At 43.3% G+C, this 20,667-nt stretch overlaps 1 protein-coding gene across 1 annotated transcript in view; it reads right to left on the reverse strand.

The window, feature by feature from the left end:
- Window positions 1–16,500, reverse strand: part of LOC147421784 (Ribosomal L28 family) — a 63,252-nt gene extending 46,752 nt beyond the window's left edge. Inside the window, exon 1 of the mRNA XM_086502918.1 lies at window positions 16,255–16,500. Coding sequence (XP_086359044.1) covers window positions 16,255–16,355 — 101 coding nt within the window. The 5' untranslated portion in view covers window positions 16,356–16,500. The remainder of the gene's footprint in view (window positions 1–16,254) is intronic.
- Window positions 16,501–20,667: the final 4,167 nt, after the last annotated feature.

Consider the following 20,667-nt stretch of genomic DNA (forward strand, 5'->3'; position numbering starts at 1 on the left):
GACAGATAGAAGTTCTTTGTCATAAACTGAATAGTTCTTTTCTACACTATTCAACTTCCGACTAAGAAATGCAACTGGACGGCCATGCTACTGAAGCACAGTGCCTACGGCTCTCATCCGTCCATACCTCAAAGGGAACATCCCAAGAGGCAAGGATAAGACACGGCGCTTCTATCACCGCAACCTCGAGAGCTGCGAAAGCCTCAATGGCTGCTTCGGGCAAATCCACGGGCTGTCGGCGAGTCTTTACTCCTTTCAAAACCTCTCTCATGGATGTGGCAATGCGTGAAAAATGCTCTATGTGCGAACTATATGCTTGACATAAACCAAGAAAAGAACGCACGTCATATGCAGTTTTGGGCAAATCTCAATTACGTACATGTTCCACCTTCGTAGGATCTAGCTTGACGTCTTCTGCAGAAATGATATAACCCAGATAAGTAACTTCAATGAGAGAAAACTCAGATTTCGTAACTGCAATGTACAGATGACACTCATCTAAAGGGTTAAAACCCTTTCTATATCCTTTTCATGTTGTTCTCACGATGCAAAAAAAATGAGCATATCACCAACCATATCGCCAAAACGGCCTACCATGCGACAGATAAATGTACCCATGGCACCTGTCAATTCAAAAGGCATAACCACATACTCCCATTGCCCTCACTCTGTGCGAAAAGCGGTCTTGTAGATGTCGCCTTTGAATACTCTGACTTAGATGGTATCCACTTTTGAAATCGACCTTACCAAAAACCTTTGCCCCATTGAGCCTATCGATAATATACTCAATGCGAGCAATCGGAAACTTGTTCTTGACGGCAATCATCTTGTTCAATGCCTTGTAATCAACACACAAACAAGACGAACCATCCTTCTTGCGGGGACAAATAAAATGGGAGCAGCATAAGGACTTACACTAGGACGTATGAATCCTCTGGCCACCAACTATGTGAGTTGCCGCTCTAACTCTTCTTCCTAAGTCTTGTTCAAACGATAGGAAGCCTTACTGACTGGCTGTGCCCCCTCCGTGAGTTCGATGCAATGGTCCTCCGGCCGCTCGGGAGGGAGACGGGGTGGAAGATCATCCTGCAAAAAGAAGTGCTCATACTTCGTAAACAAAGCTGAATACATGTCTGGAGCCTTAATACTCTAGGTAACTGGAGAGGCATAAATGAATATCGCTTGTGCTCCTCTTCGTAATTCACACTTCGCCTGCACATGAGAAATGGGAGGTAAAGAATGCAGACCCTCCCCACCACGAATGATCATGAGAGAGTCAGTTTGGCATTTAGAGTGAGAGTATTGTCTGCCCAATCAATGAGAGGGTTATGCTCAAGAAACCATCTAATGCTCAAAATCATATCATATCCTGAGAGAGGAGACACGTAACACTTTTTGGGACACTGTCTCAGCAGCAAGAGTGCAGATGGAACCGGCCAAGATAGAGACTATCCATGATTGGCCCGATTTGAAGAATGTCCATAAAGTTAGAAGCTTCTTGGGATTGTGTTCGTACTACAGGCGGTTCATTAAAAAGTTTGCAAAGGTTGCTTCCCTTTTGCATGTTTTGACACAAAAAGGAGTCCCTTTCTCGTGGGGACCACAGAGGTGACTGCCTTTCAGACATTGAAAGAGAAATTGACTACGGGACCAGTTTTGACTTTGTCAAACTTGCAGAAGTCATTTGAAGTATATTGTGATGCTTGTGGTCGTAGTCTGGGTGCGGTCTTAATGCAAGAAGGCCATGTCATTGCTTACGAGAGCCGATTGTTCTCAAGGCCGAAATTGACAGCATAGATTTATGAGAAAGAGCTTTTGGCAGGTATCCATGCTCTTACTCAGTGTGGCAGCATCACCTACTCAGAGCGAAATTTACTGTCTTTACAGACCATCAGAGTTTACCCTACTTCTTGTCACAGAAGCAGCTATCGGAAAAGTAGATGCGGTGGCCGAACATCTTGTCACAATTTCACTTATAGATTATCCATGTGCAGGGACTGAAGAATTTGGTGGTAGACGCTTTGTCTCGAAAGCCGTTGGTTCTGGCTATTTCCACAATACATCATAGAAGCTTCGAGGATATGGTCGATCAGTATGCCACAGATAGAGATTTTGAAGACATTTTCACACGGATACGGGATGGGGAGACAGTAGCGGGATAATCCATTCGCGATGGCTACTTGATGAGAAAAACCATGTTGTGCGTTACACAACCGTTGAGAGAAAAGGTTATGACTGAATGCCACTGTCCACCGTTTACGGGTCACCGCGGCATTGCTACCACCTAAGGGGTAGAGAAATACTTCTTTTCGCCAAGACTCAAGAAGGATGTGGACGAGTTTGTAAACAGTTGCTTGGTATGGCAGAAGGTCAAGTTTGAAGGCATAAAGCACAAGGATTGTTACAGCCTTTGCCCATACCCACCCCCATGGGAATGTATTGCAATGGATTTCATTTTTGATCTCCCGAGAACATACAGTGGTCACAATGATATCTGGACTGTTAGTGACAGATTTAGCAAGCAGGCTCATTTTATTCCAGTAAAGAAAACAGTCAAGCCGGATCACTTAGCGAGACTGTTTGTGGCCCAGATCTTCAGATTACATGACATGCCCGAGACGATTGTCTCCGACAGGGACCCCGGATTTACGAATTTGTTTTGGAAGGCAATTTGGGAGAACATTGGCACGCGGTTGCAGTTCTCGTCATCTTTCCACCCGCAGACTAACGAGCAATCTGAGATTGTCGTTTTAGATTTATTGAAGTCGTATATCTCGGATCATAAAGACTCAATGGGAAAAGTATCTACCTTTGGTGGAATTTGCCTACAACAACACGATACACTCTTCGACGGGGAAGGCGCCATTTGAGATTATTGAAGGTGCTGCAAAGGTTCCACCCTTCCTAAGCACGAAAGATAAGATTTTTCAAGCCGATGAGTACACGCGCGACTTGGACACGGCTTTTGCCAAGGTCCGCGAGGCTTTGCAGAAATCTCAGGAAAGAGAGAAAAAGGCAGCAGATTGCCATTGTTGCGATTTGAAATTGAAGGAGGATGATTGGATGCTCTTACGTTTTGAAACGGCAAGCCTGAGAAAGAAAAAGGGAAAGGAGATGCTTTTTCCAAAGCTTAGTATGCGATACTACGAACATTTCCAAATCTGTGAAAAGATCAATGATGTCTCCTTCCGCCTGAAACTGCCTAACACTTGGAGGATTCACAATGCATTTCATGTGAGTCTCTTGAAACCTTTTAAAGGTGATGTGCCTGAAGATGGGGAGCCTGATGAGCAACCCGAAATGGAAGAAAACGCGGAGATCCTTGTTCCTGAATAGATTTTGGCACATAAGGACAGAAAGAATAAGGGTAAAGTAAGAAGGTGGTTCTTGGTTAAATTCAAGAACTATCCTGCATTGGATGCGAAGTGGATGGAGGAGGAGGACCTAGCAGATACTCCTCAGATTGTGAACCTTTACCTTGAAGCTTTTGGTTTAGCATAGTCTACTCCAAATGGAACCCCGAATTCAGCTTGGCTGGAGATCTGGTGCAATGGGTTGCACAAGAGGGGAGTTACTCCGCTCCTTTGTCAACAAATGCCTCAATTTTTGAATACTAGAGTCACTGATGTCTCTTTGAGCTTCAGGAATACTGAGAGCTGACAGTATTCTGCTGTATGACTTTTTGAAATGGAATTCCCGAATATGAAACTGATTTGTTCTTGACTTGTTTTTAAGTGCAAGAACTGATAGACGAAATGACTGTAGCATTTTTGGTCTAAATGATCTCGAATAGACATGGTTGCAATAGGGGTTAGTCAATCGGGCATCTATGAGGTCCTAAGTGGATCTAGAAGCGGTTGCTAACTGCATTGCCAATAAATCATGGTCTAAGATCCGAATGAATGTTGAATGTGATTTGTCATGTGATGTCCTGTGATGTCTAGTGATGTCCTGTGATGTGGTGTGATGTGACTGTCGATTGGTACATGTGCTAGATGCGTGTTCCTAGTGCGTCGGTACTAAAATTAGTGTCTGCTAAGGCAGTTTATGGCTTCGGTCTGTTTTGTAGGCGTAATCGAGGCGATTACAATGCTTTCAAGAGGGGGGTACGTCACAAACTGGTGACGTGGCTGCTCAATACCCACGCCCTGCTGGTCCCGGGAAAAGGAGGGACTGAAATAATGACGTGGCTGTACCGTACAGACAGACCTGCGTTTTGCGGCGCAAATCACGGAGAACCATACAGCTGACGTGATAGCTTTTGCGTGGGCTGTTTTTGTGGAAGTTTTGGGACTGTTTTTAGCTACGCAAGACTTGCTTTATTTTCTACGCAAGGAGTTAGAGAGAGAGAGAGATTTTATTTAAAAAGCTTTTGCTTTCTTGCCAAGTATGGCTTGAGAGATAAAAAGATTGAACATGCTTTAGCTTTTGATTTTTACCAGCTTTTGGGGCTATGCTTTTAGCATCCCTTTGTAATCGTTAAATATGTGGACATGGCCTCACAACTCAGAGCATCTGGACGCAAAGTCTGAGAGTGAGCGCATGCCCGCACTCTTGTACTTTGAACACAGATTAATACAAAAAGAAATACCGAAAGGGGCGCCAGTCTTTGGGGCCAATATCTCTAGGCAAGGAACTCCGCTGGGCCAGTGTCGAATCAATTGTGAACTGTGAACTGTTTTGAAGTGATTATGTGTGCTGTCGCGGTAGATTCTCGACTTGGAGTGTCCAGGTTTGTTACAGCTGAACTGCTGAAATCTGCAAAACACTGACTTTCTGCTGATCTCTGACACTGTGCCGGCGAGGATGGCGATGACGACTCCTCGCCGACGATGCGCTGAAAACGCAGATGCTGAAAATTCAAAAAAGCGTGCTGAAACTGTAAACGGTGGCTGACTCCACAGTACGGCAAGGATCTCCTGCGGGGGTAGGTGAGATTTGCGAGGGTAGAGACTGGATCTACTGTGGCTAAGTGCTGAAAACTGAAAACGCTGATGTGCTGGGCTCATTTGGCGTTGTGGAATTGCAAACGCTAGGCTTGATCTGCTGCAGGAAAGACGCCAGAAAACGCTGGGAATGATCTCCTACGGGAAACGCCAGAGGATCTTGTTGGCTGAAAACGCTAGGCTCTCTGCCGGTCTTGCTGAGAAGGGCACTACAAGTTGCTAGAACTTCTTCTGCTAAAACTGGGTGCCCCATGTCTGCCTATATAGCTGAGGAAAGTTGGGTCAAGCAGTTCCCCTACAGCCCACGACCCCAGGAAACTGATAATTTAATTAATAAAAATGCCAAAATGCCTAGAAAATTGTACAGTCCCAAAACTAGCCTGGAAAATGGACCTTCTGATTGAACAATGCATATGATGGGTGGTACTGGGTGTGCAATCAGAGGATATGCAACTACTCTAAGTGCCTGGACATGTCACAAGCTGCAGGAAAGTGAGATCTGCGAGATTCGGGGCTTTTACTACGATGTCTATGTGCTGAAAACTGAAAACGCTGGTGCTTTTGGCGGTTCTGTCGCTCTGAATCTCCAAAACGTTGAGATGTCAGGCCGATCCAAAAACGCTAGGGCTGAATTCCTTCTTGATGCAAAAACGCTAGGCTGAATTCCCTCTTGATGCAACAACACTAGGCTTCTGCTGGTCTTGTTGTCGCCAGGCTGCAATGCAAAAACGTTGGATTGGGATGGCTGAAAACGCTAGGCCTGCAAGTTACAAAACGCTAGGTTTGCCGTTTGGGTGGGATCTAGCTGAGAAGGCGCCTGTTGAACCTTGGTTCCCGCTGCCTCTTCTGCCAGAAAGTGCTAGTGCTAGCTTTTCTTATGTACTTGCTTGTTAAATTTGCCCTACCTAGTTCACAACAAAAGTCACTTAAAAATAATAAGTGAAAATTGGCTAAAATAGGGAAAATAGGTCTATGCACTGTAAAAATGCTCCTAATGGGTTCTGATGGAAATCTGATGATCATGTTGTGTGCAACTAGAGAATATGCATCTATTCTAAGTGTCTGGACATGCACGGTCTGCGAACAGACTCACAAAAGTGCTAGATCACTTCCTAAGCTAGGCTAACTGAATTGAATTGAATGCTTGCCATGAAGTAGCTTGTCCACATACACATAGGATTAGATGTGCACGTGACATCACCCAATTACGCAAATCGGATGTTGAGCGCAAGGAGGCATTCCTTTATGGATTGGACGAGTATATCAATTTTGATGTCGAGGTACTCGACCCAATCGACCTCAACAAGGTGGTAGCGATTGCTCTCGCACAGGAGATGAAGCACAACAAGGGAAAGCCTAAGGAAAACAAGACTTCTCCAAGTACCACTCAAACTTCTCAGAACGAAAGAATGGTAAGAATGGTAACTTTGCTAACCAATCTTCCTCTAGTCTCTCAGAAAAGAACTCTCCAAATAAACCTAAGGGTAAAGCAAACACAATTGCTAAACCTAAGCTCACTCCAGATGAAAAGGCAAAACAAGGAATTTTAGGAGGATACATCACGTCGGAAGAACAAAGCATTTATTCTAAGGACGGTCGTTGTTATCATTGTCACATCAAGGGTCACATTAAAAGAACATGTCCTAAGCTTGACTCTAATGAATCTAAAGAACCCACAGAACCCACTTCCTCTGTCAATGCAATAAATGAGAACACGAGTGTTTCTCATGATCCTCCCATTGACGAGTCTCTCATTAAGTGTTATGGTCATGTGAAGGGTCAACGTTTTGTCGTATTGTTTGACCCAGGCAGTATGCATGATTTGATTAGTGACTCTCTTGTCGAAAGAGCCCGCTTGGAGGTTAGCAAGACATCTCCTTTCGAGGTGTCAGGCTTCTCTCTCGATATGGACTCTCTCATCACGCAAGAGTGCCTTGATGTTTTGTTCACTGTTCAGCAAGCCTCCTTCCCCAGAAAAATTTTAGTCTCCTCTTTCAAGATGTGATATGCTTTTGGGCATTTGATGGTTTCGTGAGCATAACCTTCTCATTGATTGGGCAGAAAATACGTTCACTTTCAATGCCGAAAGTGACTCCAATTGTCATTCGTGGAGAGCAAGATGTTCATTCTTCATCTCTCATTTCTAATGTACAGGCGAAGATTGAAAAGAATCAAGAGAAGGAGACTCTCTCAGTCTCTTCTTTTCCAAAGAACGACACAAATGATTTGCATGATAATGATAAGCGAGATAATAAGCATGATGATTTGCATGATCAAGATGTGATTATTCACAAGCATGATAATTTGCAGGATAAAGATGTGATTGTTCACAAGGATGATGGTTTAGTTGATGCTTTTTCTAGCGAAGCTAACCTCGTTGCAGATACGATCGATCACGAAGAACCGATCTTGGCTCTTGAGTCGAGGTTCCAAGCACCTCCACAGGAAGTATTATGTGTTCGAATGATTAGTCAGCACGCATTGTTCGAGTCTTTCATTCGTTATGCTTTCCTGTATTTTAGTCACCGTCCTTATGTGATCCCTTTCCGTAGGCATGACATATTGTACGATGAGCACGATTCACTCATGAATGAGCACGGATGTATGCGGATTACTTATGAAAAGATGAAATGTTTGCATTCAAGGAATTTACATTCCATGTCTCTTCCTTGGCCCGACACAGTCTCAGAAAGAGCACAAGAAGGATCGAGCATCAAGCATCGGCATTTCCATTGTGATTTGCCACAGTTGATTGATTTAGATAAGAAAGACAAGTTTCAAATCCATTGTTTGCGTGTGTTTGATGAACGGTTTGGCACTCCATCTCTATGTTCAACTACATTGCATGCACAGTGTTTTAGGAAGACTAGAATTTTTCCAGTCACTTTACATGAAATGGGTATGTTCATGTTTTTGTGTTGGAAGTGGTTTCATGAATTTTCATCCTCGGAGATTCTTGAAGAAGGTAGACGCATGACTATCGACGAAGTTGAAGCATTGAAGGAGCCATAGATGACATTGTCGCTTTCGGCGCGGCCCAAAGAAGCAAGCGTTGCAGAGCTTTATGAAGTTCAAGTCGCATGACCCACGTCTCACAGTGGGCTGGCGAAGAGTTCTTTCCAGGATTCCAGACGTTCACCACTTTCTTTGTGATCATTTGCACTCTCTCACTAAAGGAACGGAAAGCTCTTGTCACAAAGTGATGACGTGGCTACGAACAGCAAAAACCCTAATTTCTGCCAGAAACCCTAAATATCCTGCAAACCCTAAATTTCGGAAATCGCGGAGGCTCAAAAAAAAATAAAAATTAATGATGAGGGACGCAAATCTTGCTTTTTTCTCTATGCAATGAGAAAGAGAGAGAGAGAGAGAATGCTTTTGCTTTCAAGTTTTGACTCTCTATGAGAGAGAGAGAGAGAGAGAGAGAGAGAGCAGTTGCTTTTGATTTGAAGCTTTTGGGGCTCTGCTTTTGGGCATCCCTTGTAACCTTTAAATTAGTGGTGAGGGCCTCACTTCTCAGAGCATCTGGATGCAGAGTCTGAGAGTGAATCCCGACCCACTCTCTTGTACTTTGAACTGATTAATATAAAAAGAAATACCGAAAGGGGTGCCGGTCTTTGGGGCCAATATCTCTAGGCACGGAACTCCGCCGGGCCAGTGCAAATCTATTGTTATCTGTGAATTGTTTTGAAGTGGTTATTTGGTGCTGTCGCGGTTGATTCTTGACTTGGAGTGTCCAAGTCTGTTACAGTGGTATCAGAGCACGGCCGATTTCTCTTCTACGGGAAATCCGATCCCCAATTTTTTTTTCCGCGGCACCTATGGCTTCACGCAAGGATCAGTCGACTCCCTCTGCATCTGGAGATGCGAGCAGGGATCACAACGAAGATTCCAGCACGGAGTATGGCCCGCCTAGGCCTACTCAGGCGGAGCAACAAGAGATGAAGCGTCGTCAATTGATTGGCGATGCAACAAAGATGATGCTCAATTTTGCCAAGGACCCGAAGATGGCAAAACATATGAACCAGACCTCTTTGGAAGAGGTACAGACGGAGTGGCAGAGAACCACAACCTCTCCCGAAACCTGCTCACAAGAAACCTTCTGCCTCCAAGAAACATACGGAGAAGGAACTGGAGAACGTGGTTGATGCATGGATTGCTCAGCTTTTCGACGTGCAAAAGAAAGACAAAAAGCACGGCAAAAAGCAGAAGAAAGGCACTGACTTCTCGGGATATTTGGGTCGTCGGTCGACATTTGACAAGGCAAAGAAACAGAAGAAGCGTGTTCGATTTGAAGGAGTACCCAGTTCTTCTTCTTCTTCTTCTTTTGACAGTTCTTCTAGCTCCTCGGATTAGAGCGAAGAAGGCAGAAAAGGTAAAAAGCGAAGCAAGAAGCAACACTTCGGAAAGGGCAAGAGAAAGGCAAAGAAGTCTAAATCTCGCCCAGAGACTGACAGTTCTACTGAGGACTCGTCTACAGACAGCTCAAATTCCAATGACGGAAACTTTTATGCGAACAAGAAGAAATTTTTTTACAAAGCTAACCAGTATGACTTTCTCGAAGATAAAAGCAAGAAAGTCCGAGAGATTAAGGAAGGTGGCCACTCAATCAAGTTTGATACTTTTTCAAAATACTCAGATGCTTCCAGGCTTTGTCTTTTATACAGCAGTTTGACATCGCTTTCGCGGGAGGACGCTATTCAGAGCACTCCAAGATTCAGAGAGCTACCTCTTACTTTAAGAGGAATGCTCGTACTTGGTGGCCCACACTTCTTTTAAACAAGACTGCGCCAGTTAAATGGCTGAAATTTAAGAAGCTTTCTTCTTGGTTGACGCAAGAATATGAACGAGATATACGAGCTGCTTGGAACCATCTTCGGATGACAAAGAAAGATACAATCAATGCTTATTGTGAAGATTCTGGAGCTCTTTTCTACCCGCCTCTTCATTCCAGAAGATCTCATTCAGAGAACAGATTGAGCGGTTTACCTTGGGTCTACCTACAGAGATCCGAGATCACTGCTTGGAACAGAAGTCAGCTTCTATTCAGGAGTTGATGAGTCATGCAAAGCGGGGCTTTGCCATTCACTCTAGCAGTCTGACCTACCCCACAGATGAGGCCATGACACAACGAGCCGAACAGACTTTTGAGAATGATAGTAGAAAGAAAGAGAGCAACCCAGAGAAAAAGATGGACGACCCAAGCTTACTCCTGAGGAGAGAGCTCGCTTTATTAGAGAGGGGAAGTGCTTTGGATGCGGGAAACATGGACATATCTCCGCGAAGTGCCCTAAAAAGGCACAGAAAGAACAGAATGATAAAGACGACGACAGGCCTGAGAGTTCGAGGGCAGCTGAGGAATGTGGCAGAAAAGGCAGATAGAAAAACAAAATTGGTACCACATGGCGTGGAACCTGCACCGAATCTAATGAATGAAAGTACAAACTTTGCCGCTTTTGGGGCAAAGTGAAGGATCAGGAAGCTCTTTTGAAGGAGCCTAGGCCAACTTCTTTTCACTTGGAATTGGCGGCTCGATTTGGAAATTACACCCGACAGACTGATGCCACAGGCGAAGGTAGTTCGACTGGCACCTGGATGGGATGTTGCCATTACACCGAGCATTGGCAAACTTCGTTTGCAACGACATGGGTGTTTAGGGCACGCGAGTGACGTTCTACTCAGGATCCTTTGGTACCACAAGAACTACACCGTGGTTGACTACCGGGCCGAGAAAGCCACTTTGATAAATGAAGGGCTAAGAGATTGTACTTGATGAACTTCAGTTTCTTACTCATTCTTTTGGGAGAGAACTGAACGATGGATAAAGGTTGAATATGTTTTGACCTGATCAAAAGAACGCCAAGATTTTTCTCCACACTCATGCCGATTGCTTTTCAGAGGGCCTGAAGATCAAACCATTGATCTGATACCTGGAAGCACGCCACCGAATCGACCACCTTACCGTGTGAGCCGAGTACAGAATGAAAAGATTATGAACCCAGTGAAAGACCTCTTGGAAAAGGGTCTTGTCCAGCCTAGTACTTCACCGTATTGCTCTCCAGTGTTGTTGGTTTTAAAGAAAGACGGATCTTGGAGAATGTGCATCGATTACAGCACTCTCAACAAAATCACCATCAAGGACAGATTTCCGATTCCTAGGATCGATGATATATTCGACAGGTTACAGAGATCCTCGTACTTTAGCAGGATTGACTTGAAGAGTGGATATCATCATATCAGGATAGCGCCACGAGATGTCTACAAGACAGCTTTTCGGACGACTTTTGGGTTATTTGAGTTTTTGGTGATGCCTTTTGGCTTAACCAATGCTCCTGCGACATTTAACCGGATGATGGACAGGATTTTTCGAGAGTATAGGCTATTTGTTGGCACTTTCTTTGACGACATCATTGTTTTCTCCAAGAATGAGGCAGAACACAGAGATCATATGCTTCAGGTCATTCAGGCATTACGAGATCACAAGTTAGTGATTAATGCAAAGAAAAGTGAATTTTTCCTACCAGAGATACACTTTTTGGGACACTTTGTCTCAGCAGCAGGAGTGCAAGTGTATTCGGCCAAGATAGACACTATCCATGATTGGCCCGATTTGAAGAATGTCCATGAACTCGAAAGCTTCTTGGGACTGTGTTCGTACTACAAATGGTTCATTCGAAAGTTTGCAGAGTTGCTTCCCCTTCGCATATCTTGATACAAAAAAGAGTCCCTTTCTTGTGGGGATCCATAGAGGTGATTGCCTTTCAGACATTGAAAGAGAAATTGACTACAGGACCAGATTTGACTTTGCCGGACTTGCAGAAGTCATTTGAAGTATTTTGTGATGCTTATGGTCGTAGTCTGGGTGAGGTCTTGATGCAAGACGGCCATGTCATAGCTTACGAGAGCCGTTTGTTCTCTAGGCCGGAGATGACAGCACAGATTTATGAGAAAGAGCTTTTGGCAGTTATCCATGCTCTTACTCAGTGGCTGCATTACCTACTCGGAGCGGATTTCACTGTCTTTACAGACCATCAGAGTTTGCGCTACTTCTTGTCACAGAAGCAACTTTCGGAAAAGCAAATGCGGTGGGCGAACATCTTATCACAGTTTCACTTCCAGATTGTCCATGTGCAAGGACAAAAGAATGTGGTGGCAGATGCTTTGTCTTGGAAACCGTTGGTTCTGGCTTTTTCCGCGATACATCATAGGAGCTTTGAGGATATGGTCGATCAGTATGCCACAGATACAGATTTTGCAGATATTTTCACACGGATACGGGATGGGGAGACAGTAGCTGGATACTCCCTTCGGGAAGGCTACTTGATGAAAAAGACTATGTTGTGCGTTACACAACCGTTGAGGGCAAAGGTTATGACTGAATGCAACTATCCACCTTTTACGGGTCACCGCGGCATTGCTACCACCATGAAGGGGGTAGAGAGATACTTCTTTTGGCCGAGACTCAAAAAGAATGTGGAAGAGTTTGTGCGCAGTTGCTTGGTATGCCAGAGGGTCAAGTTTGACAGGCATAAGGCACAGGGATTGTTACAGCCTTTACCCATACCCACCCACCCCTGGGAAAGTATTGCAATGGATTTCATTTTTGATCTCCCAAGAACACAGAATGATCACGATGATTTTCCGATTACATGGCACGTCTGAGACCATTGTCTCAGACAAAGACCCCAGATTTATGAGTTTGTTTGGGAGAACATTGGCCCTCACTTGCAGTTCTCGTCATCGTTCGACTTGCAGACTGACGGGCAATTTGAAATTGCCAATTCAGTGGTTTTAGATTTATTGAAGTCTTGTATCTCGGATCAGAAGACTCAATGGGAAAAGAACTTACCTTTGGTGGAATTTGCCTACAATAACAAGATACACTCTTCAACGAGGAAGACGCCATTTGAGATTGTTGAAAGTGCTGCGAAGGTTCCATCCTTCCTGAGCACGAAAGATTAGATATTTGAAGCGGATGAATATTCGCGAGATTTGGATATGGCTTTTGCCAAGGTTCGCAAGACTTTGCAGGAGTCTCAAGCACGACAGGAAAAGGCAGCGGATCCCCATCGTCGCGACTTGAAACTGAAGGAGGATGATTGGGTGCTCTTACTTTTGAGAAGGCACGCCTAAGAAAGAAAAAGGGAAAGGAGAGGCTTTTACCAAAGCTTAGTATGCGATACTACGGACCTTTCCAGATAACTAAAAAGATAAATGATGTCTCCTTCCAATTGAAACTGCCACATACTTGGAGGATTCACAATGCACTGCATGTGAGTCTCTTGAAACCTGTTAAGGGTGATGTGCCTGATGAACCTGATGAGCAACCCGCATTGGAAGAAAACAAGGAGACCCTTGTTCCTGAAGAGATTTTGGCACATACGGATACGAAGAAAGGTAAAGTCTTGAAGGCGGTTCTTGGTTAAGTTGAAGAATTTTCCTGCATTTAATGCGAAGTGGACAGAGGAGGAGGACCTAGCAGATACTCCTCGGATTGTGAAACTTTACCTCAATGTTTTGGTTTAGCATAGTCTACTCCAAACGGAACCCAGAAATTCAGCTTGGCCGAAGATCTAGTGCAGTGGGATGCACAAGAGGGGAGTTACTCCGCTCCTTTGTCAACAGATGCCTTAATTTTGATACTAAAGTCACTGATGTCTCTTTGAGCTTCAGGGATACTGAGAGCTGACAGTATTCTGCTGGATAACTTTATAAAATCGAATTCCTGATTATGATACTGATTTGTTCTTGACTTCTTGTGAGTGCAGGAACTCATAGCCGAAATGACTGCAGCATTTTGGTCTGATTGATCTCGAATAGACATGGTTGCAATAGGGGTTAGTCAATCGGACATCGATGAGGTCCCGATTGGACCTAGATGTGATTGCTAGCTACATAGCCGATAAATCATGGTCTAAGATCCGAATGAATGTCGAATGTCATGTGATGTCCTGTGATGTCTGGTGATGTCCTGTGATGTCGTGTGATGTGACTGTCGATTTTGTACATGTGCTAGAAGTGTGTTCCTAGTACGTAGGTACTAACAACAGTGTCTGCTAAGACGGTTTATGGCTTTTGTCGGTTTTGCAGACGTAATCGTGGTCGATTACAATGCTTTCAAGAGGGGGGTATGTCACAAAGTGATGACGTGGCTATGAACAACAGAAACCCTGATTTCTGCCAGAAACCCTAAAATTCCTGCAAATCCTAATTTTTGCCAAAAACCCTAAATTCCGAAAATTACGGAGACTGAAAAAAAAAATATTAATAATAATGAGCGACGCAAATTTTGCTTTTTCTCTATGCAATGAGAAAGAGAGAGAGAATGCTTTTGCTTTCACGTTTTGACTCTCTGTGAGAGATAGAGCAGTTGCTTTTGATTTCAAGCTTTTGGGGCTCTGCTTTTGGGCATCCCTTGTAACCTTTAAATTAGTGGTGAGGGCCTCACTTCTCAGAGCATCTGGACGCAGAGTCTGAGAGTGAATCCCGACCCACTCTCTTGTACTTTGAACTGATTAATATAAAAAGAAATACCGAAAGGGGCACCAGTCTTTGGGGCCAATATCTCTAGGCACGGAACTCCGCCAGGCCAGTGCAAATCTATTGTGATCTGTGAATTGTTTTGAAGTGGTTCTTTGGTGCTGTCGTGGTTGATTCTTGACTTGGAGTGTCCAAGTCTGTTACAGCTCTCCCTTCCCTAAGTAAAAAGAACCCTTGAGCACAGTTCGGAGCACACATCTTGAGCAAAGTTCAACCTCCACTTCCGCTGCACCTAACCCTTGGGCTGATTTGGCCCTAGTTCCTCAGAGCGCTTTTCTCTTCCAGAGGCCCATGCCTTCCTCTACTCCTACTCCCTCGTGAAGTGGTAGTACATTTGCAAACAAACACTCAGAGATCATAACATGAAAAGAATTACCTTCGAGGTCTCGACACTCGAGATGCAGCTCGGTTCTCGAAAAAGCAACTCCCCGAAAGAGATGTGGCGCATCAGAAGTACCCGTTGCTGGTGGCCTTACAGATATTCTTGTTCACAGTGCTCCGGTCATTACTTTGAATGACACACTAGAAATATCTGTACCCGGATGTCTCAAGTGAGAAAAACCCTCTCACTTAAAATACCAATAATTCATTTAGAATTATTTTTCCTTGTGTTCCAAGCGAGAAAACCCTCTCACTTATAAATCCAATAATTCATTTAGAATTATTTTTCTGTCATGTAAAGCCAATTTAGCAACAGAAATTGTCAATGATTGTGATCCCAAGTTCACTAGTAATTTCTCGCAAACGTTCTTCCAGATTTTGGAGACCCATTTGTGCAATGCCGTCCTGAAACCGATAGATAGACCACCGAATGCACTAATCACAAAATGCAGGACATGCTTCATGCATATCTCCTATCATCAATCTAATTGGGAACAACATCACCCACAGATTGAATTTGCTTATAACAAAACTGAGCACTTAGCTTATAGATAAAGCCCGTTCATGCTTATGTATAGTTATAAGTCCAAACCACCTATCACAAATAGACTCAAAGGCATCGAAATGCAATCCGCACCCAATTTCTTGCATGACATGCAAGAATTGCTCGTGATCGCTAAAAAAATCATAAAGACTGCCAAAGATCGGGCTACCTTTTACGCTAACCAGCATCGACAGCCTCGTGACCTCCAGAAGGGACATGGGTGTACTAAAGATATCTAAGGAATCTGAAACAATCCATATCGGTCAATGCTCAAAATTATCTTCGCAATATTGTGGGCTATTCCAAATTATCAATAAGGCTAATAATGTCTCCTACAAACTGGATGTCATGCACATCTAACCCCATGTGCATGTGGAAAAGCTAACTCCTACTTCTAGGGTTTAGAACAGCCTAAGAAGTGCTCATGACAAAACAACACACACTCCCTAATCTGTTGCTACCATATACCTGAGCTACCTTAGGACAAGAGGTGAAACTCTAACATCCGTTCTCAGCTAGTTGACGGGGAACCAATCCAATGAGCTCAAGTGAAGGGGTAGTGTCTTTTGCAGAAGACGTTTGATGAAGATGTCAACACGGTCATCGTAAGTAGTACAGTACACAAGCCGGTTGCCAGTTCTTACCCATGCATAACAAAGAAGCAGCAGGAAATCACTGAGCGGTGTCCATTGTGAGCCTATTCGTGAGGACCTTCATATCAACACAAATCCATTCAACCGCATTTACCCCAGACAGAAGCTGTCAGGGACGCTTCAAGAACTGGTAAGAGATGCACTACAGACGGGCATGCTTGCAGAAGAAAGTGATCAAGAATGGACTTACTTATTACCTCCGTCTTCGGAGATCATGTTTCCAAACTGGATATGGCGTCCAGCGTACAGGCCCCGAAGGGCGCGCTTCATAACAATCTTCGTCTGACCCATTGCAGCTTTGCTACCTCTCACGGCTTCCTTGTCCTGGTCACCACCATGAGCGCTCTCTCTTCTTCTTCTTCTCTCTACCCCCGTCTCTCTCTCTCTCTCTCTCTCTCTCTCTCTCTCTCACACACACACACACACACAGAGGAGTATTTGAGGTCCCTCAAAAATAGGTGGGCAAAATTTTGGGTTTGGGCTTTGTTACGAGGTATCTACAAAGATGCCTTGATTTGAATGGGAAGGAAAGGTGGAGGATGAAGGTAAGGTGGTTTACGACATTGTTCATCCATGCACGTGAATTTGAACCTATCAAGTAGGCAGCCAAAATGGGTGAGAGAGACCCCTAGAAGACATTGCAAAGGAAGAATCTCCAAGATCCTATCTAATCAAGAAACAGGAGTGCATTTGGTGAAACTACAAGTTCATACCCAAGCGAGGTATGTTTGCTAAAGATGTTTGTCACAATGCACGATTTATGCTATATTGAATGTCACCCTCATGAGGAGACTTGATGAAAGATGTTTATATGTGGCACCAATTGAATGTCACCCTCATGAGGAGACTTACTGAAAGATATTTATGTGCATCGCCATTAGAATACAAACCAGATATTACTCCAATTAGATTACACATCAAAAGCAGGTTCATGTATGCAACTTCACAAAAATTGTATGTCTTGTGTAAAATAGTATGATTGCAGCACTTTTGAAAGTAACATACTATATTATAATTATTAAAATAAGGCCATTTGTTGCAGATCGTAATATTTGTCTCCGCTTGTGAACAAAGAGAAGAACTTGCATGTGTACCTTCTTACAGGTCCTTTTATATGTTTTCCAAACACATTGATAGATAAGAAGGATTTATGAATTTTCCTATAGTTTTGTAGTCTAAGCAGCTTCCAAACAATCAAACTAGATTAGGTTGATGAACAAGTCTCTCATCAAGCAAAACAAACTTTTAGAACAATCTCAATGTTGTTGCTATTATATATTTATATTGCACTTTTTGTGGGTATGTGGTGTATCATTACAATGGCTATGCTACGTCCATAGGTGGCCTTCGTCTCCAAGCATCTCCCTAGAGCTTTAGTTGACACTGGTGAAACATCGTTCAATTTGCCTATGTATAGGTTTACCTTATACATAGCTCCTTTCTAGCCAAGTCTCCTCTATGATTTGTCTCCCAAGGACCCTTGTCTTGATAATATTCCCCTCTTGTGGAAGAGGTTTTTTTCGTTGAAAGAATGTGGCAAATGTCCTCTGATGGCACTAATGTTCTCCCAAGTGAAGCCATTGGGGCCCTAAGGGCGAAGGGCGCGCTTCACATCGTGTATGCCACTCATGTAATCCGTAATAAATTTTGGCCCATGGGGTTAACCTAGAGGTATAATGAACATCAATATGCCTTTGTCAACAACAATATCCAAAGTGTTGAGGCATTTCTCTTAATGACTTACAAGAGACAGTAAGTGGAATCTCAAAATAAAAAGTAATTATAGTTAAAGGCAATTTGACCTACCTTCTTGAGCTTTCTAAGATGGTTCACAATACCTAGGAGACAACTTGGTACTAACCCATTCCGTAGGAAAACATGAATATGTTTCTTACAGGTAACCGTTGTCCTCTTTTTGTCCACCTACTCTGTATCATAGTCTTATGATTGCCACACATTTCAACGAGCATTGAATAATGTATGCAAGTAAAACCCTTTCAAGGTGTACCTTTCCATGTGAGTCCTTTAGATGTGTTTACAACATATCATGAATAACATAAATGAAAGTAAAACCCTTTCAAGGTGTACCTTTCCACACGAGTCCTTTAGATTTGTTTACAGCATACCATGAATAACATAAATGACCTGCAGAAATTGTTCATGAACCTTCAAGTGATTTGCGAGTTCCACCTAGAGCCTAGTATCCAACCTTTGGAAAATTGCTTGAAAGTGGCACAAGGGTGGATGGAAGCCCTTTGCACATGTTCATTTTTGGGTAAATAATATTGGGATACAATATGTGTAGCATGAGACCTCACAGGATATGAATGAGGTATAGAAGCTAGAAACTTCTCGAAGGTTTGTCTAGTGGAAAATGCTAAAAGCTTCTTGGGGTACTTCATTCAAGGAAATGTTTTATGTTAATGATATATTTATGAGAACCAAATTATCATGACAAAGGTGTGTCATGTTAGGGTTCAAGCCAACTGGGTGGGCACCCATCATACATACTGACTATACTAGCCTTATCGTATTCATTGGTAATGTAGAACAATATGGGGCATTGAGGTAGAATCCTCACATTGAGCTCCACCAACACTCTGTGTCTGCTCTTCTTCTCCCTAGCACTCTACACACACTGTGCACTCCACAAGTGGTAGCAAAGCTACGATGGTGTCTTCCATCCCCGTGCTTGCATGAGCTTCAAAAACGAGCTAAGGCTTGTAGCCTTAAGTGAAGGAAATAGCAATATTATACACTATAGAAAGCTTTTGCAGACGGTGCAAAAGCTTGAACAGAGGAGCTTTAGAGCTTGAATCCAGCACACAGTAGTGAAGTGGAGAGCTCAGAGCAAGGGTGTGTGTGTGTGACTGACAGAGAGAGAGAGAGAGAGAGCTAGATTTTTTATTTGTATGCGCATAGTTTTAGGACGGATTTTGATTCCAATTGTTCTTGCAGCTTGTTTGTTGTGAGAGGAGTATTTTCATCCAGCATCCTACGGTTTTCCCCCCTTTCAAACCGTTTATGCGCTCAAAATCTCCATTTGAGCAACCCAACATAAGCTAGTTTTCACTCAACGTTTTCTCCATCAGATTCAACTCTCGATGCTTCTCCGATATTCGACATTGGTTTTGATTATGCAAGTAATAGAAATTGATAATTATCTACTTATTGCAGATGACATGTGGTAAAAGCATCAACAATTAATGGACCATGAGAAAGGATATACATTTTATGTACATTTTGTGATTTAAGTGCTCTATATGAGCTATGGCCATTTAATGTCCGAGCGGCCAGTATGTATTCACTTTGAGCATTCAAGAAATCTATAAATAAATACGTGCAAGAGGAAAATGCTCACTCTTGCATGGGCGGAGATTGCACCCAGTGTCTGTGTCATTCTTCTCTTCTCTCATCTCCTCTCGGATCGTGCTTGTGTAGCACTCCATTCTAGGAGGTGCATTGGCGCACGCGTCCCTCCTCTCTCTCTCTTACACTCTCTATCTCTCAGATTGTGCATAGCTTCCATTATGTGTGTGTGTGATCCATCAAGTATGCATATTCTATGGTTTATGGCTCGCAATGTGCTATTTTGGGTATTTTGTAGGGACACCTCATCTTCATTTGTAGCAGTGGTATTAGAGCCCCGAGCTACCTTCTTGAAAGAGTTAATCAAAGAGATCCCAAAATTGGCATCCAAGCAAAGATCTATGCGATTAGGCACCAAAGATAAGTGCATCTACCCAAATTTTTGTAGTTTATTTGATTTTTACATCCTTGATAATAATTGTTACTCGCAAATCTTTGAACAACTTACTGCTAATCCTCCTTCACTTGGTAATTAGTGAAAGATAACTAATTATGATAGTAGAGATCATAATTTTATACCATGATCAAAATCTATATAGTATTAATATATAGATATATATACATACATAAGCACGATCAAAGCAGTCAAAGCTTGTAATGATAGGATGCGTGTGTGTTATGTATGATAAATAAGGATACCTAACTAGATCACAAAGTCTATATAGTAAAAGAAGATTGTAGAAGATGATGATGAAGAATAAGTATAATGAGGATAAATTTTTAGGTCGCAAGGGACCTTTGCAATGCTTGCCTTGTAAGAAGCAACCCCAACGAACCGTAGTCCCTTCAAAAGGATGGAGGAAATAGCCCCAAGAGACCTTGCTAAGTATATCTCAAGTTTGATGTAGAAAAAAGAAAAAAAAGAATAATAATACTAGTGTGTTTTCCTTTTATCATCTTTTGCTACTTCTACGCAGCTTGACAAGGGGAATCTAGGCGACACTAGACCAGCAAGAGATGCCTCTCCTACTCCCTCTGTGTACGCTCAGAGCCCCACTCGTGAGGCCATTGCGGCTTTCAACAACGCCATCCAACAGCATGGTCGCCAACTCTACTGTCCAAACTCACATGACACTAACGTCCGCATCACCTCCTCACGCCGTCATTGAACCACCATCAACACAACTAGGAGTCGACTAAGGGCCATCATCACCCATCTCCACTTGCATGCAAAGGTGGAAGAAAGTTGTACGGTTCAGATTTCCCAACTCACCCCAACCACCCTCCCCCAGTT

This window comes from Adiantum capillus-veneris, chromosome 27 (assembly GCF_014529385.1).
Source record: "Adiantum capillus-veneris isolate H3 chromosome 27, ASM1452938v2, whole genome shotgun sequence".
NCBI lineage: Eukaryota > Viridiplantae > Streptophyta > Polypodiopsida > Polypodiales > Pteridaceae > Adiantum > Adiantum capillus-veneris.